The 25,588-nt window shown below is 39.6% G+C and overlaps 1 protein-coding gene and 1 non-coding gene across 2 annotated transcripts; one reads left to right on the top strand and one right to left on the bottom strand.

The window, feature by feature from the left end:
* Positions 1-25,358, top strand: LOC138008067 (cGMP-inhibited 3',5'-cyclic phosphodiesterase 3A-like). Its single transcript, XM_068855256.1, has 8 exons — positions 1-912; positions 5,672-5,935; positions 6,874-7,635; positions 13,822-13,933; positions 14,957-15,249; positions 17,778-17,981; positions 19,601-19,756; positions 20,774-25,358. Exons 1-8 carry the CDS (start codon positions 133-135, stop codon positions 21,323-21,325), a joined length of 3,123 nt encoding a protein of 1,040 aa, XP_068711357.1. The 5' UTR covers positions 1-132; the 3' UTR covers positions 21,326-25,358.
* On the bottom strand, positions 16,242-16,314 carry Trnat-ggu (transfer RNA threonine (anticodon GGU)). The gene has a single exon. It is a non-coding gene; the product is annotated as a tRNA-Thr (tRNA).
* Positions 25,359-25,588: the final 230 nt, after the last annotated feature.

Below are 25,588 nucleotides of genomic sequence, written 5' to 3'. Positions count from 1 at the left end.
AACTGAAAGAGACGTTTTTGCTCGCAAAAGAAGCGAACGAACGAACCATGGCACGTACAGTGGACTTATATAGGATGCTTTGAAATTTGGCTTTTGTGTAACTGGTAAATTCCATGAATGGGATAAATTGATATGGCTCCTCCAGGTGAGCTTAATCTTCTCAGAGAACCTCAGCATAAAGACAAAGAGAAGGAAAACTACAATGGATATATAACGACATCGGTCGCTTCGGTTGACAAACCACAGTTTACTTCTTGGACATTTTTGAATGGCAAGGTGAGGATTGGGCCGGTGGAATCTGGCAATGGGTTTATCTTACTGTGTCTGCTTTGGCTCGTCTTCGCTTCAGTGCCAGAGGGGAGACTTCACGGAATTTGCTCTGTGGTTCAGCGGATTTTTACAGTTTTTTTACCGCTTGTTTGCTTGGTTTGTGTCTTTTATTGGGCCGAACTTCTAATTCATAAATACTGCAAGAGCCAGCTCTCCTATGCTGTGTTCCCTGTTTGTCTGCTGGGAGAGCTTTGTACACAAGTTATCCTCGGTGGATCGGATTTCTTAAGAACTACCTTCCTCTTTACTTTAGTTATGGCTGGTCTAGTAACAGTTGTATTTTCAAAACTCAAAGTTCTTCCCACAAGTATAGCGTTGTTACTTTTGACAACTGCCCGAATGTCATGCTGGATAACCCTTCGCGATATTCCGTCTTTTTTGCGGCCATTTCTGGCGTATTTTTCAGCGTTCAGTGGGCTGATATTATCGAGAAACATTCAAGCATGTTTTACGGCAACTTCAGTTGAATCCATTCAGAGCAAAGCGCCTTTAATAAGGAGAAGAACGTCAAGTGTTTCTTCCACTAGCAGCTTAAATAGTCGAAGAAGACCCTCACTTCCAGCGCTTGGAACTCAACCAAAGGTGAGGGACCTATAGCGATGCGACGTTTATTTCCTTAGCTATAGATTACGATCTCTATATTAATGGGCTTCCAAGAGCATTTTTTAACTAGCCAGGGTCTTTGACCTGTCAAATTGAGGTTTTGGTCGAGAACGGATTTGGCGTCGAGATTTTGTGCAATTTCACAATAGATGATCACTGAGACACAAGACGTCCATTTACCTTTTTTCCCTACATTTATTGTAATGCTGTTTACAATGTACCTTCTGTTTGTATTTTTACGAACGAACTGGTGTTCGTGTTTTAAAGATTTGATCAAAGGCGACCTGCGCCCTCTGATTCATTTCAATGTTGTTCTTTTCAATGCGATGAAGTGTTCGAACAAGCGGCTGGGAGGAAACCCAATGTAAGCGTTGTACATTCGAACAGGCATTAAACTTTCATAAGCGCTATTATGGAAATCATTCAGAATATCGGGTCATCGTCTTTCTGAACTTGAATATGTTTAATGTACAATCTGCCGGGAAATTCGATATGTTTCGTGGTGGTTGCGGACAAAATTTCACATGTATATGAATAAAAGGACAGAATTTCTCTTCCTTCCCTAATCTTAGTAACGCAGCCAGGCAGGCTATTTGGAATCACCTGCAATATTGACCAATTTCTTGTTGTGCAATATATTATTGCATTGTTGGTTCGTCGACATTTGTTATGGAAATTATTCCCAATCTCTCTCTATGCTCAAGCCGAAATGTGAAAGTCGTAGTGCTGTGGCCTTCGCATCTGTTTTTTTTTATTATTGAAACTGGGACTAAATTATTCTTCAGCAATGTAAAGTTGATTTCTTTTCAAAGGGGCGATCTTCTGTGGTTTATTGTAGACGGCAGGGTATTATCTTTTAAGCTCTCTACATGTTCGTTAAATCTCGTTGTACGGCTGGTGAAGTAATAGACGGTAAACAACAACTGTCCATTTCTTGTAAGTCAGAGGCTAGATTTACTTTGTCAGATCAAAGCTAATATTTCACCCAGCTAATTTTGATAAAACATTGAAAAGATGGAAGTGGAAGTTCAGCACGGCTGAGGTTTTACGCGGTTGTGATAAAAAAATCCTTATTGAAAGCCTCAACAGTAATTATTGATTTTGTGTCTTCAATGGCACTTTTTGAGAACTTAATTACGAATTGGACGCGTTGTTGCCAGTTAACCTTCCTTGTGATTACTTTGCAGTGAGAAACGTTTTCTTATTGCGCACAGTTCTTGTGTAAAGGATAACAACTGAGATTTCTGGTATTTCATTTTAAGGAGCTAAGTGATTGTGTTGAGGTTAATTTTTCAATTTACGTCTAAACCAAGTAAATATTTCAAAACTCTTGTGTAATAATCACATTGACTATTAGCAAATAACTAAATAAATACATAAATTACTAAATGAACAAAGAAGTAAACAAATAAATATGTGAATCTAAAATATCCCAGTTTGTGAGTAGTAATAACATCTGTGCAATGTTATTAAGTAAGCCAAATCTTGTGGGTTATCTCATGTTCAAGTGGTCATAGTTTTGTGTGTCATGAAGAGAGGAGGGATTTATCACCATTTGTGCCACAGTCAAGTTCAATTTATAATCCAAACCTTCTCATTGTTTACTTTCAGAACTTGCTTATGTAAATTAATCTCTACATAAATATATTGATCTGAAAGTCATTACTTGTTGCCTTAAAGGATTGAGGGAATGGGGGACAAGAGCTTTTGGAATGCATTGTTTATCAGGCAGTTTAAAATATTTTTTTTGTATATAAATCAGATCACATTGCCTTCAACCCTGGGGGCATTTTCTAATAATTTCTTGAAAATTACTGACATGCACAGCATTGTAGGTACTGCAGCCTTCAGTGCTTTTAGCTGTAAATGAAAAGCAGCTGGCATCCAGCAGATGTATCACACCAACACATCGTGCCATCAAATTGAAATGGGGAAGTACTAAATCCATATCAAAAATGAAATCAAACTTTCTTTCATCCTGGCTTTCTCTGGTTTTGATTCAGATTGTTAACACTTTGTGTTCATGCTGAGAGAGATAAAGGAATCTTGTCACTGTTAATATTATTGTCCTGATCAGTGTAATACACTTAATGTAATTCCTGTCTCCACCAAGTTACTTTTACGTTTTTTAGAAAACATGTTTTGTGTTTGCTACTCCAAAATGATTTGAAATCCAATAATTCCTTGATTTTCACTGACATGAAATAACTGTGTTAAGTACGGTTTGCTTGTGGCTGTTGTTTTTTATTATTTTTTCCTTTCAATAATGTCTCCAGATATTTGCAGCATTGAACCCCAATAGACTGTCGCTTTTGTAATGTAACACAAAACCATGTTTTTTACTTAGTAGGCTTAGAATTTCTTTGGGCATTGATTAAGAACCACATGATTTGCAGTCACATTCAAGTGATTTTTATACCTGCTTTAATCACTGTTACATCACTGAATATTCAGTGACTTTTGAAGTCTTTATTTTCCTTCTACAAGTTCTGCATTTTTTGGTGTTACTAGCTGGTTAGGTAGTTAAATTTAAAAATATTTGGTTTCATAGGGCAAAAGCCAAATGTAAATAATTTATTTCATCCCTGAAATGCAGCCCCATTTTGAGTTAAGCAATAAACATAAGATATAAAATGAGAATACATGCACAATTAAGTGATAAAATAAGAACACAGGGATTATCTATATTTCTTTTTGTGGTAGTGGGTGTGCATAAATCACAAAAATAAACAGGTCTGTTGGAAGCATGCTTGAGTTTCAACAAAATGAGCCCCAAAATCGGCAAGAATTTGTGACGCTGATGAATAATAAAGCAGCTGCTATTTCCAAAATGATGGAATTACCTTGGTGATAAATAACCTCGTCTAGGAGATTAAATATTTGACTTTGCAGAAACAATGGTAAACCTCGATCAAGAGTTGGGCGATTGTGATCTTTGTGTATAATTCGCACATTTCTTGTCAAGCTTTACAACATTTAAACAAAAAAACGAAACTAACAAAAACAAAAACCTGGTGTCTTGCCATCATTTTTACACAGGTGTACCCTTGTTTTGCGAGTAAACACGCAAGGTAACAGTAACTTGACCACGGCCCCTGCTGAATTCGATGTTACTTTCAATTTTGTGATTTACTTGTGCAGCCAAAAGTACAATAGAAAAATTGAACGTAGCAAAAATCTCCCAAAATGTTTTTCTCTGATGGTAACTGCTGTACAGTTGTTTTCATGTCGCAAATTTTGTTGCTGATGGCAAAATGTGTTATTCTCAATCGGCCGTCCTGAAAACTTCCTTCTGCACTTCCTAAACGCTGTGTATCAATATTTATTTACTTTTGCATCAATATTTGTTTTGCAGAAAGCAGGCGAACTAAATCTGTTCCTTGCTTAGTTCACAATTTGAGCTTTAAATTGAATTTTTTTGGTCCTGTGTTTCTGGCACAAAGTGGTATACTTCTAAGGTCTCCCATCCAGATACTAACCCTGCCGGCGAGGAGTTAACTTCAGTGAACTTTTGTATTAGAAAGCTGTCAGACACTCGGAGTGCATGCTTAAAATTGTGGTGAAAAAGAAGTTGTAAGGGAACTTGAAAATGATCAACATGTCAGCCGTGAAGCCAATTTTTCTCAATTCTCTTTTATTTTCTTCAATCTTTCTGGGTTTAGTATTTTGTTAGTAGCCACATGTTTTCTCAGGTGGCTAGTTACCTAAGACATCTACCATGGCACTATAATGATATATGGTACCAAAACAATATTGTGTACTGTTAGAGCTGCATACAGTAATAACCTCCATATAAGAACACTTTTTTCAGGTTTAAGGCTGATCTTGTTCTTATTTGAGGGATACTTAGCGACGAATCATCTTGAAAGTGTTCTTAAAATGTTCTTAAAATTGGTTTCAGAAATACTTCAAATTAATATATTACTAGAGGTTTAATTAACATTCCATGCTGTTTTGTAATAGATTTTATAGTTTGTAATGGTCCTGAACACCATAGTGCTTTTGATTTAAGTTATTGTACTGTATTGTTTCCTTATCCTAGCCTAGGGGGAGGCCTCTCTCTCTGCAGTGGGAGAGAAGGAGAGCCTGCATGCATCCCTCTGAATTTTGAATGCCGCCTCCTGATCTCACGCTAAGAGAGCTGTCGAAAATTAGCCAATCAGGAAGCCACGCGTTGTTTATTTCATATTGCTCGAAGCAGAAAGTCCCAAAAACTGTAAAGGAATGAAGCCTTCCCCAGAGAATGCTAACAACTACTGCAGATGCTGTAACTGACATAGCTGAATATTCTGTATGGTAATTCGTTGAAGTCCCTTTCCACAGAAAATGTTTTTCGTTCGTCGAGGAAAAATTTAGCACACAAACTTGAAATGATGGGAATCGTAATAGGGAAATGCCTTTTCTCTGACCTCTCCACTGTGTGAGCCTGGTCGACGACAACTGCTGCCAAATTTCGGTAAAGTGAAGGGGAGTTATTTTTTTAAAGCTTATTTTAATAAATACAGACATTACAACTACTACATCACACCTTAATACAAGACAAATATTCTAATACCTACACCATTTTATTTCAAAGGCTTATCAAGTATTTGTGGTTATAGATATTTTATGTATTTTGCTGTTGAAAATTGGAATATTTTGTTTTCAAGTGTATTGGAGTATTGCAGAGTTACGAGGAGATTGAGCAATCATTTGTGGGACCGCATTGCCATTTTGATCGTTTCTTTATTCATTGCAGGGCACTGTGGACTGCACAACTTTAGGGGAGGCTCATGGGATGATATCAGACTTGCTGGCCGATTCCAATTTGCCCCCAAATGTAGCAAGCACTCTCAAGATAATAAGCACCATGATAGCACCTCCCACTGCATTTCATGTGGGACAACGTCCTTTTGTGTCTCCAATGACTCCTCTCATAGAGAAGTTTCGTGATGAGCATCAGGAGGACAAAGTGAAAGATCAGCCAGATTTGAAAGACGATTTGCCATTGCCAATGGTTGGGGTAAATTATAACTTTTAATTGCTTTTTTAAGAGAGCAGTGGGTGAGCTGACCCTGAACTAACAATAATAATGTTATCTTGTGATGGCAGACTTCTTAGTTACATTACTTGACACCTTAAATAAATTTTGTTCTCCTGATCTACGTGGTTTTGGTGGTTGAACAACTGTCAAAGGATCATGTTTGATTTTGGTCATCTAAGCTAATAATGGCCACAGCAGACCTTGAAAAACAGGCTTCTTTGGCAGAGGTAGCTAAACCCATCATTCTTATGTCATACTAGCTTTGACAGAGATCCCCTGAAATCCTGTGTTTTCCTGGTGGTGCACCGGTGGCTCAGTTGGTTGAGCACCGGGCTGTCATGCAGGAGGTCGTGAGTTCAACTCCAGCTGGACCCACACTCAGGGTCTTTAAATCACTGAGGAGAAAGTTCTGCCTTTGTAACTACATCTGCAAATGGTTAGACTTTCAAGTCTTCTTGTATAAGGACGGTAAGCCGGAGGTCCCGTCTCACAGCCCTTGTTCATTAACTCTGTGGGACGTTAAAGATCCCACACACTATTTGAAAAGAGTAGGGAACGGAGTTCCCAGTGTTGTGGTCTGACCTTTCCAGCTTGTGGTCGGCTTGGCAGGTTTAGCTTGAAGGGCTTCTGTGTGAATGAGACCACAATTGTGTATAACAGCCAGAAGTCAGGCTACTTAGCCAAGTGTTGGAGCCTCTCGTAAATCGTAAATTGTAAATCCTAAAATATTTTTAACAAACCCTGACAGGAGTATTACAAGCCCTCTGGATTTGAGCACATCCTTGGTTTGATGGTTGAAGTGTTATTAATTATGATCAATAATATTCTTCGTGTGTAGAAGGGGTTCAAAGTAGGTAGTACAAACAGCAAGCCTATTATTCTGACTTTTTCCTTTGTTTGCTCTTCTGCAACTTCAGAGAATCCGGCGTTCTCTGAATACAACAGGAAGGCGCATGTCAAGCACATGGACAACAACAACCTCGGCAACTGGCATGCCAACTCTTGATCCTGACGTTACAGTTGGGCGAAATACTCCAGTTGTGACTTTCACTGAGCACAATAATTCAAATACTATTACTGCTAATAAAAGTCCTCAGAAATCACCCTTGGCCGAGGGTGCTATTACAAGTACAAAAAATGGCCCTCAAGAGACTATTGCCAAACACAGACCTACGTGCTTCAGCGGCAGTATTCCTGCTCAAAGTTCTCAAAATATGATACAAAAATTATCGCCAGAAATGGCACCATCTGGCTCACCGCTCAGTCCACGACGGTCTCCAGACAGGGGGAGTTCATCTCCTGTACCCCCTCCAAATATGATGAGAAAATCACCAGACAGAATGTTTGCAACTTCAAATGTATTTAGAAGACTTAGCAGGGAGGAAACTCAGCTTGTTAAAGATGCTCTGGAACAAGCTGAGCATGAGCCAGAGGACAAAAATAGTGACAAAAAGGACGAATCTGTGCCTTGTAGTTGTGAGTGTCATCATAATTCTTCATCAACCAGAGAGGAAAATAACATGAACCAAACTACAAAGGATTTGGAAAAGGAATGCAATTTACCTGAAGATGCAAAAGTGCTTTCCAAGTCGAAAGAACTTGATAAGCTTTTAGATCAAATTTCAGATTGGAATTTCCCAATATTTGATGCAAGTGACCATGGAAATATCTTGACTCAGGTAGGATAACACTTTTGCTGGTTTTAATTGCTTTTGTTACAACAATGCCTTTTCCATAAGATTTGTGGCAAGTCGCTGATTTTTGGAACTGCATAACTAGCTTCTCAAAGTGTGTCAAAATTGATATGTGTTGTAAATTTAAAAGTACCAGTAATGCTGTAGTGTGATGGATTGTGCTGAGGACTGGAAAGCATTTACTTATCCATTGTGGTATTATTTTTCTCTCCTTTCCTCCATGGATATCCGAAAGAGCCAGTTACTAGTTCATTACCATCGCTGAAAGAAACTGTTAATTACGTGAATTCAAACCCAAACACAAAATAATGTTCCAGGATGTTTTGTCAACTGTTGCTATAGCAACAATGACACAATGTTGTCGCCTCTGTTAAGTAAGAAAGTAAGAAGTAAGTTAAGATTGGGACATTTTTGAGCAATCATTGGGTGGAATAATTGCTTAAGCTCAAACCATGTGCTTTCCGTGGACATTTCTCACGCACTCTGAAAGTGAGTCCCTCGTATGTTTTCAATACTTCTTTACACAGCTGAACTTAGATTTGGGCACAGCTCTCACTCCTGTTTCAAGCATTTCATTACAAAGTATTGTCAGAAGCCATTTTCAGATATTTCTGTGAGAGAGATAATATAGCAAAACGTCCATTTCTACAGTTTCAAGAGCTGCAATGAACGTATACCGTGTGGTACCAGCTGCGTTCAATCAATTTCAGTGTTTCATCGTAAAGTATGTTTTACGTTAATTGTCAAGCTGAATTTCTTGATTCGCAAGTCTCTCTGATATACATGTATATTATTGCACTTTATATAATAACCAAATCAGTGCGATGATTGGTCAATGAGCCATCATGGCTTATTGCGCCAGTAAACTCATAGAAATTTCGCACGTCCTCCGGATTATATTATATAAAAGCAACAGACCACAAGTTTCTGTGCTTTGGAGGCATGATAAACCACTTGGGATGTTGGAAGAACAGTCGCCTGCGGCTCGTGATTTACAATTCTTCTTGTGCTCTTCCAACATCCCGCGTGGTTTATCAGTCTATAAACAAAAGAAACTCGTGGGGTCTATTGCTTAATTATTTACATGAAAAGTAGAACTAATAACCACAGCAATAGATCGTTTTTACTGTCACGCAACCAAAAAAATAAATGTGAAACCGCTGGATGAAAAAAAGCCAAGAACTTGGAATGTTTTTCATAAACCACATCTTCGAGTCTCAGACCTGTCTGTGCGGTACATCGGTTCTGAGTTATTTGTCCAAGCGTTTCACGCAACTTAATTCACGGGCACCCAACGTCAATTTTCGGACAATATCTGTTCGGAAGACGACTTGAGATCTAGAATTTTCGGAACATTTGTTGTAAAATTTATTGCTTGCCTGCCTGTCCTAGGATTTTCGAACTTCTAGAAAATGGTATAATTGCCCATTTTTAACGGATTTTTACCTTAAAAAGGTCACCTAGAATTTTCGGGAGCCTTTGTTCTGGCAAAAATTTTCGAAAAAGTAAGTTTTCATCCCTATAATTTTCTGACCACTAGACTTTCAGCTAGGAAATCCAAACAGAAGCAAATTTGTAGGGGATAAAAATATGCCTATATCTACAGTTTAAATACTAAAATACGGTAAACAAGGCTATGTTTGAGTGGTTTTGAAATATATTCTCGTTGGGTGCCCCTGTTAATTGAGTTTTGTATGGAGTCTCGATCAAAGAGGGACCGCTTATCAACGAAAACATCTGGAGTTCACTTCTCCTCTCCTAAATTACTTGAAACGCTCAACCTGCTGACATTCATAGTTGTAACCAAAATGGGTTTGTAATCATGGTGTCAGGCAAGGTAACGATTCGGAAATTCAAAATGCTGTATTTTCGAAACGAAAGACGTCATGAACTCGGAACTGGAAACTTGAAACCTGACAAACGATTGATTTCTAGGTCATCTTTAACGACATTAAATAAAAATTCAAAAGATGACGTCACTCTGAAAACCAACTATTCGTGCTTCAACTTGCTGTGAAATAGAAGTTGAAGTGAACTCGGAAAATTTTCATTGTGATGAGTATGTGATGCTATTTGGTTCCCTTTTATTTTCTTCAATCTTTCTGAAATTTACTATTTTACTAGTAACCTCATGCCCTTTTAGGGGGGCTATTTACGTTGTATCGTTTCCTGAGAAACGATGCTTCTTCGTTATTTTGACCACAAGTTACCTTCTTAAATAAAAACAGATCGCCCTCACTTCCAGGTGATCTGGTGACGTAATTTGGAGGACTGGGAAGAAAATTTAAACGCCGTATCCCACAACCGCGCGCGGCCTTAGGTTTCCAAATTTCCTGCAGTATTTCCATTGCCAAAACTCAACAGATCATTCCGTGTCTCCCACATTTCCTGTTACTGAATGAACATTCAAGTAGAAACCGCCGAGAAATAACCTCGCCTCTGTCATGTTGAATTTGGAAATAGCATCCAAGGCCGCGCGCGGTTGTGGGATACGGCGTTAAAATTTTTCTCCCCGGTTATGATTCAGAGTCCAGCAAAGGGCAAAGTATTTCAGTCCTGTCACATGTACTACTCATCTCAACAAGTACATGCTTACTAGTATTCGATTGTTTCTTTCCCTACTCTTCTTCTTTAGTTGCTTCCAAAGAAACTGTGGAAAGCACTTCAATAATCCGAGATTACTCAGCGTTAATCTGTACACTGCATCTGTGAGTCATGTGCAATTGCTTGATCAGTATTTGACTCCTCAACGTGTGCAAAATGGAGGATGTAGTAGACCTGGTATTCTATCACATTTGCAATCTGAGTAAGAGACTGAATCGGCAAAAGTGTCGAAGAAAACCCCGAGAAAAGTTATTCGTTATACAAAACGTAGAAAAAGGAGAACGAAAAATATAAAGAGTAATTACTAATTCAAAACCCTGAACAGCATCATCATCAATTTATTAACTTTGCCAGTCAAGCTGGTAGAGCGCCACAACAGCTTGCGCCAATTACTGTGGCCCCTTTTTTACCCTCCCAACCATGATACTCAACAGAAGACAGACCACAACACCGAGAACTACATTCCCTACTCTTAGCGATAAGTGTGTGGATTCTTTTTACGTCCCACAGGATTATGAACATTGAAGGGTTGTGAGACGGGGCCTACGGTTTATCGTCCTTATCGGAGAGGACTTGAGAGAGTAACCATTTCCAGATGTAATTATAAAGGCAGTGCTTTCTCCTCAGTTCTTTAAAGACCCTGAGTGTTGGTCCGGCCGGAGTTGAACTCACGAACCTCTCGCGTGACAGCCCGGTGCTCAACCAACTGAGCTACCGGTGCGTTCGTGTTACCCAGAATTTGTATGACTTTGACTTTATTATCTGGAGATGTTGAATTATACTCAGGCCCTAGAGCAGTAATTAATATGTGGTGGGTCTGATAACCTGTTGAGTGAACTCTAGACTGTGCTTGCATTGTTTGAGACCTTAAGCTGTTGGTGGCGGCCAGTGTTGTAATTAATTGCTTCTTTAATTCCGTATCATATCAGTTGTACAGTACTGATGCTGATCGTCATTTAGAAATAAGAGCTGCAGGCGTTCATTACTTCCAAGACAGCTTCCCAAGAGGGTCATAGCCATGGCTAAAATATTTTAACAGTGTTGTCTATGCAAGGAACATGGGCTGATCACATAATGATACCCGCTGTGGCAGACGGAATAAATTTTAAAATTTACGTTATAGAAACAAGTTAAAATTTGTAAACTTCTTTGCAATGCTAAAATACTTCCAAATCTAGGATACAGCTGCTGGTTGCTTACGTTATAGAAACAAGTTAAAATTTGTGGACAGTCATTGAACCAACAACTATGCTACAAATTCCAAGACGTATAGAGGTTTTTCACGGCAGCCATGTTGCATGGCAGGAACAATGAAAATGTTTTGCATTAGAAAGAACATTTGTTCCCATAGGAAAAAGAATCGATTGTTCCTGCCATGCAAAACCTCTATTTACATAGGAAGCACATGGGAGATGCATTATGTGCAACTTCCATAACTGATGGAATTTCAGTTAAAAAAAGATTGTGAAAAGGTAACCTACAGAGTATTTATGAAAACAGGCCTTTTTGAGGCATTTAAAATTCCCATGGCAAAATTCTTAAATTTTTTCTTTTCCCTTGAAAGAGGCTACCATGATATTCCATGTAAGTATTATTATTTTATATCAAGTTCTTTTTGTTATCAAGACTGAGAAAACGTTTAGCCTGTTGCAAAAATATTTTGCCCTTGTTTTCTCAGTGAAAATTCGCATTGGTAAACTTCTTTGCAATGCTAAAATACTTCCAAATCTAGGATACAGCTGCTGGTTGCTTACGTTATAGAAACAAGTTAAAATTTGTGGACAGTCATTGAACCAACAACTATGCTACAAATTCCAAGACGTATAGAGGTTTTTCACGGCAGCCATGTTGCATGGCAGGAACAATGAAAATGTTTTGCATTAGAAAGAACATTTGTTCCCATAGGAAAAAGAATCGATTGTTCCTGCCATGCAAAACCTCTATTTACATAGGAAGCACATGGGAGATGCATTATGTGCAACTTCCATAACTGATGGAATTTCAGTTAAAAAAAGATTGTGAAAAGTTAACTTAATCGGCAATAGCTAAAAACAAACGAAAACTGAATAGATCTTGCACATATTTCTAAACCACACAGCCCTTCCCTCAGAAAGCAAGCAATATTGTTTACTAATCCATTTTATAGTGCTGATAAGTGATATTAGAAATTGTTATTCTGTGATTGTTTCAACACCACTGACTTTGTGAAAACAGTTGACACATGCAGTCTTTGAATGTATGCTTTTAGTTTTACTTTCGGAAATAACCTCCATACGTTCAGCTACGCGACTACTGCGTTTGGGCGAGCCTGCTGTGTATTGATCCATATACGAACTGATGTAAATGCATCACGTGGGGCGTGACGTACTTCGCACATGCTCGATGGAAAATATGGAGGTATATCTATGACAAAATTTAATGATCATTATTGAAATAAAATCGTCCAAATCATGAATGCATCGATCCAAAGCTGAATGGCAACAAGCCGATTCTGCAAATGGCCATCATGGAAAGAGGCATAACGCAAAAAGGCATAACGCAAAAAGCCATAACGCAAAGCGGCATAACGCAAATAGCCATAACATAAGGAGGCATAACGCAAAAAGGCATAACGTAAATAGCCATAACGCAAACAGCCATCACGCAAATAGCCATAACGAGAATAGGCATAACGCAAATAGGCATCACGCAAAGACGCATAACGCAAATGGCCAAAGCGCAAAAAGCATAACGCAGAGCCATAACGCTGAGGCATAACGTAGACAGGAAGAAAAAGTGCGATAGCTATTATATGTCCTTTCCCTTGAGCAATCGACTTACTTTTTTTTAGAGCTGAAGTTATTTACGGAGTACACAGCTAGTCTCCATTCTTCCAATGGACTTTGCGGTATGCCTCTTCGTTATGGCTATTTTGCGTTATACCTTTTGCGTTATGCTTTTCTGCGTTATGCCTTTTTTCGTCATGCTTCTTTGCGTTATGCCTCTTCATTATGCCTTTTTGCGTTATGGCTGTTTGCGTTATGCCTCATTCCGTGATGGCCATTTGCAGAATCCGCTAATCCGCTTGTTGCCATTCATCTTTGGATTTTCTTTCAAATACTGATCATTGAATTTTATCACAGATATACCTCCATAGGAAAATCAAACGGTTGCTCGCAGTGGTTTCTCTCTCGGGAAGCGTAGAAGAAACCAACTGCCCGCAGGGTACCATTAGAAAGGTTTTTGAGCTGACATTTTGAGCGTTGGCCCTTTTGTTGTTAGCCCTTCGAGCGAGTTTGTAGGTTTTGACATGGTTATAAGATGACCACTTGCCTCTCACCAATTTGACAGAATTTGACAGGATTCCCAACCTAGTTGTTGTTGTAAGTTGGCCAGGTTCCTGCTGGTTCTCGACCCAGCGCCAAGTTATCATTTAAATTGTTATTTTCCAATTTATGTTCTTAATCAAGGTTTTCCATGTGGGTTAAAGTGTTCTTCAAGGGATAAGGTTATCTTTCGTTATGCTGCTTTCATCATTTTGTGGTGCAACAAAACGCTAAACGATGAACCTGTGTATTCTTTTTATAGGTAACCTACAGAGTATTTATGAAAACAGGCCTTTTTGAGGCATTTAAAATTCCCATGGCAAAATTCTTAAATTTTTTCTTTGCCCTTGAAAGAGGCTACCATGATATTCCATGTAAGTATTATTATTTTATATCAAGTTCTTTTTGTTATCAAGACTGAGAAAACGTTTAGCCTGTTGCAAAAATATTTTGCCCTTGTTTTCTCAGTGAAAATTCGCATTGGTAAACTTCTTTGCAATGCTAAAATACTTCCAAATCTAGGATACAGCTGCTGGTTGCTTAGAATCTTTTCTGTTACCATCTCGTTATTTCTGAGTTAAGTCATTGTTTCAGTGTTTCCTTTGGTACTTCTTCTTTGTAACAGTCGTGCCGTAGCCAACAGTATTATGATTTGCGTACACAGAATCTGCGTTTACTGTCTCTTTTTTTTTCATTTGGTGTTTCTAGCGGCAAAGTTTTGCGGCATTCTGGTCGCTTGTCGTGTTTTAGAAATCATTTGTTCAAAGTCGTGTTGGTTGCCGCCTGTAGCTCCTGAAGGGTTAAACAAGAAAGTAACTTTAAACCACAAAACGTAATGTTTATTTTCAAAATTGTTCGAACATTTTTCCAGTGAAAGCGTTTGTATCCAAAAGAAACGAATTCAAAAACCCTTGTTTTGGTTTTCAAATTTCCCGGGGGCTGTTATCTTGATAATTGTGACGTGTCGTGGTTGCCCTGTTGTTTCAAAACAAAAGCTCCCTATGTGAAAACAATACACCTTATTCCAAAATGGCCGCCATTTAAATATTCTTTTGTTTTTATTCAAATTAGCCCTTGATGCCTCGTTCTTAAGCTTAAAATTCTTCATCTTGAACGAGGCAACAAGGGCCAATTTGTATCCGCATAAATCAGCGGCCATTTTGGAATAAGGTGAGAAAGGGAAACCGTAACACGTAATAATTATTCAAGTTGGCGGCGCCCAGGAAATTTGAAAGTGAAAATAAGTTATTCTTAAGTTCGTTTTTTTCGATCCACACATGTGTTGGAGAAAATGGTTGAACAAATTTGATTGCAAACATTATTTTGTTCGTTTTAAAATTATTCATTATTCGGAGAGGAGGTTCCCTTGTGATTTAATCCCTACCTTCGTTCTTTAGATCACAACAGTATTCATGCATCAGATGTTCTCCACGGCGTCTTCTTCATGACTACGTCAAATATTCCTGGCTTCTGTCCGTTAAACTCCAAACTGACAAATGACAGTGGTTCTGATTCAGACAGTGGCCTTAATGGCGGAGGTCGACCGAAAACAAATAACGGTGATTATGGTGTGTTAATGAACGCCATTCCACAGTTAGAATTGCTTGCTCTTTACACTGCAGCTACCATGCACGATTATGACCACCCAGGAAGGACAAACGCATTTCTTGTGGCCACTCTGTCACAACAAGTAAGTTTTTACTTAGGAGATGCATTTCTTTGTTCATGATGTGGGAAGGCTGGCAAAACATGAAATCCAAAGGTTTATTGCACGTATGGAACCAATTACCTTCCGATAACAAGCTCGAGTCATTTTGAAGAACTGCTCCCCGCCACCTACAGGTGGCCGACACAAGACCGACAGACTACCGACAGATAACGAACAGGCCGAGCCGCACTTTTGAAAAGGTCGGTTCAATACATATAAATGATGCCTGTGTTGTCTGTGAGCGTTCAAGCGCCCATCATACTCAAGGCTTGGCCTCAATTCATAAAATCGGGAAGCAGCGTCCAGAAGACGCGCAACCAAGAACGACGGCTACTCTTAACATGTTCTGAAAATATAAGTGACCTTAACTTTTTCGTTGTCATTATGCCAAGTTGTTCTTCGCCATATTCTAATCTTTTTGTGGTTATTCCAAAATGCACTGAAATTGCGAAGAAATTATCAAAAAAATAAGCTTTCATGAACGGTGTGGGAGTTACGAGAAAATATACCAATTTCGGATGCACTCCTCCTCTACATAACCTGAAATTTCGTCATTTCACGTCGTCGTTGTGAAAAAAAACGGCAAAGAAACGTACGAAATTTAAATTGCTTGTTGCGCAGGGCGATTATCAACCTTCAGATTTCACCACGAAAAGGAGTTTAGGATTGACTGCGGGTGTGCACTTTCAAGTTTAGACTGTTTACATTCAATGAAGTCCAATTTCATTTATTGCTTGCAAAAGTACAAAAGAGCTTTATTTTTTGTGAAAAAGTAGTTGTTTAAATCACGCCGCAGTTGTACTTGTAGCCAAATCTGAAGCGCAGTGATGTTTTTGCCCTTTATTACTATAAACGATGAAATGATGTATGAAATGGATCATATATGAACTACGGGTATGAAATCAAGTGAAGCTATGATCCTCGCAGTTATGAACGCAATTTTTGCAATTGCGTAAAGAAGCCTGAAAATTTCAGGACTTCAACGGGGTTTGAACCCGTGACCTCGCAATACCGGTGCGACGCTCTAACCAACTGAGCTATAAAGCCACGGACGTTGGGAGCTGGTCATTTGTGGGTTCTAATGTTCCCGTGAGGAATGAACCAACGATGAAATGATGTATGAAATGGATTATATATGAACTGCGGATATGAAATCAAGTGAAACTTTGATCCTCGCAGTTGTGAACGCAATTTTTGCAATTGCGTAAAGAAGCCTGAAAAATTCAGGACTTCAACGGTCACGCGAGGTCACGGGTTCAAACCCCGTTGAAGTCCTGAATTTTTCAGGCTTCTTTACACAATTGCAAAAATTGCGTTCATAACTGCGAGGATCAAATAGCTTCACTTGATATTACTATAAAGGTGATTATTCGAACAAAATCACTGACCAAGTCATTTTTTTGGTCAATCGAAGTATATAATAGCTGAATAGAACACACTTGACAGAAAATGATAACTGTAGAGTGAAAGGAATTCGAGAAATGACTATTTGAAGGGGTCCATAGCAACGGTTTGGTAGTTAAGAGCCACCCCCCTTAAGATAGCTCAAAGTCATATTTTGAAGTGACGTTTCGTCGCCGTAGCCGTCGTGGTTGCTTAAACGTCCTAAAGATCCGAAATCACTAAAGTTTAGGTTTTGACGACAACGTGAGCATATAGTTTTTGAACCTTTTATTTCCTGTTTTAACTTTGTACCCTGAAATCGTTCGTACCCAATTTATTTTTAGGACACTTCGCCCACTGTGCTCGACGTTAACAAGATGGAATAATCCCTTAAGACTTTTAATGGTGCGAAGTTGTATTTTGAGGTGACGTTTTCGTCCAGGTCGCCGTCGTGGATCTTTAAGTAATGGTCCGGCTAAGAAGCAGGCAGCCCAGCGGCAAAAGTACTTAGAAGCTGCTGCTCCAATCGAGGCATCTGATTGGCTAATATCGGAAAATGTCGAAAAAAGATGAGAAAAAAATGAAAAAAGAGCCTTTTTTGGATTTCTTCTTCCCCATGCCCTTGATCTCTGTCTCTCGGCCAAATTTGGGCATTGTTCTATGCGCCATTCGCCAATCGGCAAATGGCGCATAGAATCTTGACGATATTTACAAACATAGTTTTTGAAGGCATAATGATTTGTTCTACGAAACAGAATCTAATTTTTTAGACGGCAAGTCGATTATATTTTTCATTGAAATTCAAATTTCGCGCTTTTAGCTGCTTACACCAATGGGAACAGCCGAACTTAATTTGATTAAAAATGTTGGCACATTTTAACTAACCGACGCTATTGCCGCGGGCTATTGTTTTTCTGCCTGCTTCTTAGCCGGACCATTACTTAAGTCCTTAAAAATGCGTTCTGACACGATTAAATTAATCGATTTTGGTTGTTTGGTTGAAAGCTGTAGCTTTCGGCCAATTATACAACGTGATCTTAAAGTTTGGTATATCCCCAAGAGTCGCGAATCAAACAAACCGCCCTCTGGCTTTTCCATAATGCAATATTTCCTTCCTTTTTTTTTAGGCCTTACTTTACAACGACAGATCTGTGTTGGAAAACCACCATGCGGCTGCCGCCTTTACTCTGCTCATGTCAGATCCAAAGTATAATTTCCTGTGCGAGATGGAACCGGTGGAATTCAAGCGATTTCGGTTTCTTGCTATTGAAGCGATCTTGGCCACGGACCTGAAGAGACATTTTGATTTGCTGTCCGAGTTTAACGCAAAGGTAGAGACCAGATGACCGGTGTTCGAAAAACTAATGATTCTCACTGTTGGTATTTAGCAAGCCTTGATGTTCCACATTCGAGCGTTAAGGAGAAGGCCTGAGGCCCTGTCCACACAGGAAACATGTCCAAAATATCGCCGTCGTGTCTCTGTCGAGCATGCGCATATTGTTCAACCTACGACACAGCACGTCATTCACCCTTTTTGAGCGTTGTAGCGTGGACAGTTGAAAACGCTGCGAAAACGGATACTTTGCGTTCGTGTGGACGGGGCCTCAGTTCAAATGATCTATTCTTGTGTTGCACGTCACGCAAGTGAAAACATAAATCGCTTACCATTTGAGAAATTGAGTCAAGAAATGGAAATGTTATAGAAGGGGAATAAATAAGCAACGGGTCCAAGTCTCAGGGCTGTCCGATATTCCGTACTTGAGTTATTCGACGAAATTTATTACTCAAATTTGTAGAGTTAAGTATGGAGGCGCCTTGTTGGTGTCCTGCTGAGGTATACCAACATGGCGGCTGGAAACCTGTAGAAACATCTGGAATTTAGTTTGGCTGTCTTTAACACTTTGCCGTATAATGGGCTAGCAAACATTCGTATAGAATGAAGGGGGTAGTTTCTAAAGAAACTGTGGTGCTGCGTCGGTGGGGAAGTAGTATACAAATATTTAGTTTCATCAACGGAGTTGATAATGTAATTTGGCCACCGTACAGAGATTCTAAAAGCTGACGTTCTTCGTCAGAGCGTATAGACACGTCTCCTAGTATTTTGGCTGTTTAGAACAAAAACACGAGGGAGATCGATGTTTTTATGCAACTGGCATGTTTCTCGAAAGCTGTCAACATGTCACGCACTGTGAAAAACTCAGAAATTCAAACTGCTCTATTTTCGAAACGAAGCACAGTACCGAGCTGAAAACATGCAAACAGATATATTTTTAAAACCTCTTGTAGCTGATCAAGATAAAAACTCAAAAGGCTCTTTAGTTTTTTACTTTATTTTTTTGTGACGTCACGTGCAACCCAAGAATTTCCTTAAAGATAATTTTTTTTAACTAGAAACGTAATGCACTCACAATGCTGCCAGGAAACTTAAAAAGTTATTTTTATGCGAAGCGCGGATTCCTAGCACATTTTTTAGTTGTGAAAATGACCGTTCCAAACCAACGTGAAGCAATTCACTAATTTCATTCAGTGGAAAAAAGCGAAAAGCATGTACTGACAGCGCGCACGCGAGCAGCAATTTCTGAAAAGACATCGATCGGTTTTATGATTTTTAAAACATAGGCAATTTCTGGAAAGTTAAGCCTAGTTTTCGTTTGCAAGTATGTGCACAAGCAACGCGAAGAGACTCGTCCTTTCTTGAGATAATAGGACGCAGCTCTTTCCAACCTCTAATTTCATTGGATCCCTTTAGGACGCATCTCCATTGTTTTTTCAGGGTTAGGGTTCATCTTTGATTGGTTAGGGTTAGTTTGTTTTGGTGCATTGTTTTCTAAGCCAATCCCGAGAGCCGCTGTAATAGCTGCGTACTGAGCCCCTTTTTTTCGCTGTTTAAAAAGCGCGCGAACGTCATGTCAAGTTATTAAAAAGCTGACCAGTCGTGGTTAATTTCCAGATAAATGAAGGTGGCGGGGTGGACTGGACACAAGAGGCTGATCGTCTCCTAACCTTGCAAATCTGCATTAAGATGGCGGACATTTCAGGGCCCAGTAAACGAAGGGACCTGCATACTCGCTGGACAGAGAGAATTGTTGAGGAATTCTATGAACAGGTGATGTGCACGTGGGTGGATCAGAAATTAGTACCTTTGAAATGACACCCGGCCGACGATAATTTGCTGATGGTCTTTGTCAAATTACACGGCCGAAAGCTTTGGCAATGCCACAAAGAGCAGTAGGGTGAATTAGGCAAAAACTGTACTGATTGCTCTTACGATATGCATTTAAATACACTCCTAGTCCATCCTCGGCAAAACTTCAACGTGAAGTTAGCAAATTTAAGGTTTTGACGACAAATTGAGCACACAAGAGGCAATCTTTCAGTCTTTATGTTTTCGTTAATGTGAACATATTGGAATAGTAGGTAGGTAAAGTCTGCTTACGAGCCTAGAAGGCCCATCAGGCCGGCGCTTATCTCCGGTTTCTGTAGCATGAAGCGACTAGGAGTATTTCTACTCCCCCCTGAATGGGATACTAGTCCATCGCAGGGTTTCCGCCAGCATTAGATTCGCCGGTACCCATTTAAATGAATTATACACCTGAGTGGAGAGAGGCACCGTGAGAGTAAAGTGTCTTGCCCAATAACACAACACAATGTCCCCGGCCAGGACCCGAACCCGGATCACTCGATCCGGAGTCGAGCACACTGACCATGAGGCCACCGCGCCTCCCATATTGGAATAATCACGTATTGGAATAATCACGAAATAATTACTTAAGCGCAAAACGTCATTTTAAAGAGGCTCCTCAGGTGATTCGAAGTGTATTGCTGGTAAAGCGGTTTCCATGTGATCCTTGTACCAGTTTCGGAGAACAAGCAACACTGACAGAGTGGCAGGTAACAAATGGGGCGCCATTGGCTTCCTTTGGTACCATATTTATGGGTAATGGAACAACCATAGTTAGTGCTCGATCGGGGTAAAAACCATGTAGGGTTTAATTATATTTGTATTTTTATATCTTCAATAGTTAAACTCCCAATAATATAGTAATTTCGGGATCCTGACCTGTAGCACGTAATATCTACACAGCGTTTTCAATATCCCTTGACTGTTTTGCTTTGCTTGCAGGGAGATGACGAATTAACCCGCGGTATGCCAATATCGCCTTATATGAACCGTGATCAGCCACATGTAGCGCAATTGCAGGAGTCCTTTATCAATCATTTGGTCGCTCCACTCTACAACGCTTACGCCAACGCAGGACTCCTTCCCGGACACTGGGTCGAGGAGGAGGAAAGTAGTTCGGACTTGGAAAGCGACGACGAAGACTCTACCGAAGAAGGGATGCGAAAACCCGAAGGCGAACGAAGAAAATCGAAAAAGGCTCGACGTCGACAGCGAGCTAAGATCACGAGCGATCTAACAACGAACATTGAGAACAATTATAAAATGTGGCTGGAAGTGATCAAACTAGAAGAGAGAGACAAGCGAAAAGCACAGAAAGTTGAATGCGAAGAAAGCGTAGACAAAGACCTGGAGGGGTCCGACGAGGAATTGATCATGATAGAAACGTCGCTGAAAAATGAGACCATTGTTGAGGAGGAGAACAGTTCCGAGTTAGGAAACACGGCAGCAGAGTCACGCAAGCAAAATGATCAATCATTTTTGCCACACAAGTGATCAGGTCTTGAACGTCAAGTGTACGTTTGCCTCGGTTGGTGCCAGTTTGTGTAAATTACTGTAAATAATCACTGAATCATCTCTTTGGGAGACAGGTATGGCGCAATGTCAATAAATATTGCGGCACTGTTTTCTGTACACTTTCAGTGTTCAAACGAGTCAACTGGAGATTAGCCCTCCATGTTACATAGGCCGTCACGCAACGCTTATTGTTAGCAATATGGGTTGTATCATGGTATTTGCAAATAGAGAGTTACCGTTGTGGTTATAATTTTCTAGTATGTAATTATTGATAGCCCTGTATTGTCACCACAATTATAATTTGTATTTTCAGGTTTTTCAGCCGGGAGGAAAAAGGTCGATAATTTTTTTATCAATAAAGGGCAAAATTACTGAGCGCTGATTGGCTGAGACAGAGGATATTTTTTTCTTAATCGAGGGCATTTTTGGTAATCAAGAGTAATGTTGCCCTTTATTGATAAACAAGTAATCGCATGAGGTCGAGTACTATTAAGGATTAATTGCACTTGTGTTTTGAAAAATTTCCAAATTGCCCTCGTCGCTTCGCGACTCGGGCAATTTTGGAAAATTTCCAAACCTCTCGTGCAACTAATCCTTAATAGTACTCGACCTCATGTGATTACCTATACTTATCAGTGGCGAAAAAATAAAAACACTTTCCTGAAAATGGTATTCTTCGATTAGGTTAGTCCAGTATTACTTGCAAGCGAGTTTTTTTTTTTTACATGTTGTAACAACAATATTCAGGTTTTTTTTCCAGGATGAAAATTCTTTTTGAGCCCCTTCACGGTATGAAGTTACGCATAAAAACTTAAGCCTGGTTTTCACGAGCGACGCAAGCTTATTTCACCGTGAAAATGGGCCTGACCCAAGCACAAGCGCTAGGATCATTTTTTTCCTTTTCCTTGTGCGTTGTGCTTTCGTTGTGTGAAACGGGACGTAAGGCAATGCGTTGTGTGAAACGGGACGTAAGGCAAGCACAACGCAAGCTGTGATGTTTGTCCAATGAAAAAGTTCCGTTCCAGTTTCCACTCGCAGCGTTGCGTTGTAAGAGAGAACATGGAACAAGTGAAACTTTGTCTCTGCGTCGCGCGCTCGTCTTTGCATTGTGGTTCGTTTTCACTTGACACGAACTCTCTTGTGCTTGCACTTGTGCATTGCGTCGCTAGTGAAAACCAGGCTTTACCGTTGTGTTTGTTGTCAAATAATATACATGAAAAAATTACGCAGTCCTGTTTGTATAGGTAATCTCACGATTTCGAGTGCAGTTTGGAATTAATAAGCACGAGCTAAGTTTTCAAAGGCAAACACGGGCGAGTGCAATTTTGTAGTCTTTGAAGAAATTTACAAGTGCTTATTTATTCCAAATTGCACGAGAAAAATCGTGTCATTTCTTAATAATATACATGAAAAATTCGGGTTGGTTAAGCAGAAACAAGGCATCCATCTCACGCAAAAATTGCGCGGTAAGTTGCACCATCCAGGGCACGCATTTGATTGGCTATCTCTGGCTGTGTTTGCTCATTGACCAATCAGAATGCTTGGTTTATTCCTTCTTTTTTTGCAGTGAATTACCTCCTTTCTGCTAACCTGAAAACTGCATTTCCCTTAGCCAATCAGAATAGAGTATTTTTCATGTCTATTATGAAATAATTAATTACATGATTTCTCGTGTAATTTGCGATAAAATTAATAAGCAATTAACAATTTTCAGACTACAAATTGCACTCGCTCTGCAAGCTCGTTCAATTTTGAGTCGGAAAAGTGTACTCGTGCTTATTTATACCAAATGCCGCTCAAAGGCATGTAATTAACTATGCTAATAACCTGCCTAACGAGAAAACATAGGTCTCATTTTTAAGAGACTTAAAATCTTCCTTTCAACAAAATTTGAGTGGCCAAGAAACGACATTAGCGAGAGGACGAATACTTCGTTACAAATGATGTCAATAGGATGTTTTCAACCAACCTCTAGGGACACCATTAACAATAGGGAAATTTACGACTTCTGGTGGACGACCATAAGAAGATCATGAGAGATCTTCTGTTTTCGTCCACTAGCATGGCCGTGATGACTTTACGTGAAAACCTCCTATTAAACATTAATTATCTTTTCTGCCATAGTCCCTAGTGAGAAGGTATAATTTATTTTCTCGTAAGTTGTAAAATAGTATTTTACGTACAGTCGTATCGAATAAGTGGAGTGGTTCCTTTGTCACGAAAAAGTCCAATTAATTACTTCAAGCGCCTATGTAATTCTATAGACAAGAGTGATCAAGAGCGAGAATTCAACTCATCGATATTTTCACTTCCAAGCATATGCGAAAATACGCATGACAACTTTCGGGTGAAGTTTCCTTTAAACACTTGTTTTTTTAAAAGAACTACAGTAAAGTGACGGTATTTGGACAGCTTTAAAAAGTTAAGTTTTTGAACATAATAATCAATTAACTAATGAGATGCTGCATTGTTAACGCAAACCATGGAAAATATATATTTGAAATTACAACTCAAGTGAATTTAATGAAAAACTACGGTGGATCTCGCCGTTTATATATATCTGTGTCAAAAAACTGGTTAGTGGCAATCCCTTAGCGCACTCCTTTCTATGAAACAAGTGTTATTTGAAGATAAGTAAGACCTTTGGAAGCAATTTTGATTCTACTTTCGTTGCTTGGTTCACGTGAATACCGAATCAGTACTTTATTGGCTAACACAAAAGTATTTCTAAAGGCTGGGTTTGAACATGGCGCAGTTATTAGACGTACTCAATTAAATTCGCTTTGACTTAGGGGGTATTTACATGAGACCAGGACGAACTCAGACCGGTATAAACTTGTACCGGTATGAATTTTTTGCAGCCGTTTACATGAAACCGGGACGAAATGCTTGGTGCCTGGTTTCGAAACGAAATGATATATTTTGTGTAATAAATGTGTCGCTGACCCAAAAGCATACAGGCTTGAAATTTCTCGACCCGGTCTGAGATTTGTTGTCATTTACATGAGACTGGTACGAACTCAGACCGGTATGAGAGTTTCTCGTCTCGGTCCAGCAACCGAGACGAAGTCATACCGGTATGAGTTCATTGTCAGGCCGGTCTCCTGTAAACGCAGAAGAAGAAATTTACGGAGGCCGATACCAACTCATGCCTGTATGAGTTCTTCCTGGTGTCATGTAAACACCCCCAGAGCCAGCTCGTAAACTGATTCGAACGTCGCTCCACATTCAATTGTAACGCTTTCCACTGCCTCGTGTACCCTCCCAGCCGATAACGGGCTTAGCTGTAGGATTCAACGTTTGGAGAAGGAAGACTGGGTACAGGATCGTATAGGAGTGACGCCTTTAGTGATTGCCAGTGACTGGACTATCGTCTGATACATCAGACATTCAGTTTGTTTAGAGTATTTAGGTGTAACGCTATCATTTATGAACGAAATGATATATGAAATAAATCGTATTCTGAACTGCGGATGTGAAATCAAGTAAAGCTATGATCCTCGCAGTTATGGACGTAATTTTAGCAATTTGCGTGGAGAAGCCAGAAAAATTCAGGAGTTCAACGGGGTTTGAACCCGTGACCTCGCGTCGCACCGTTATCGCGAGGTCATGGGTTCAAACCCCGTTGAAGTCTTGAATTCGTCTGGCTTCTCTACGCAATTGCTAAAATTACGTCCATAACTGCGAGGATCATAGCTTTACTTGTAATCATTTATGTTGTCACGCAATCGTTTGCGTAAGTCACAGCAAAGTCTTGTATCGTGTACATATGTACAGAAAGGGCTCTTATATGTGTCGAACAAGACAAATGAACTCAATAATTGTACAATTGTCATGTGTAAATAACATCTATAAATATCTTGTAGCGTTTGGGACCGAATTCTGTGTATTGTGACGTCATATGTCAGTCAAGTAAATAGATCGATTAGTAAATAACGAACCATATTCCGCATAAGATTGCTGTAGTATTTAAGGACTGAAAAGATGATGTACTGTCATAAAATCTACGAGGTGTCAAGTTTGTGTGTAATGGTTGGTTTTAAGATCTGTAGGGGCTTGCGAACGCGGATGTATTTCTCGTACCTCTTTGTGCCATTGTTCCACATGTCCTATTGTTGGGGTCCTTGGTTAGGTCCCTTGGTTTCCCTGTGCTCGCTGTTGCCTTGGGCGATCTGGTCCTAAGGGACTCCACCGAAGCACAGCTGTTCTTTAGCCTGGTATATTGAAGGTTGACCCCAAATT

Source organism: Montipora foliosa, chromosome 6 (genome assembly GCF_036669935.1).
Source record: "Montipora foliosa isolate CH-2021 chromosome 6, ASM3666993v2, whole genome shotgun sequence".
Lineage (NCBI taxonomy): Eukaryota > Metazoa > Cnidaria > Anthozoa > Scleractinia > Acroporidae > Montipora > Montipora foliosa.
The sequence above is the reverse complement of the archived record's forward strand: the minus strand, read 5'-3'. Positions and strand labels throughout refer to the sequence as shown.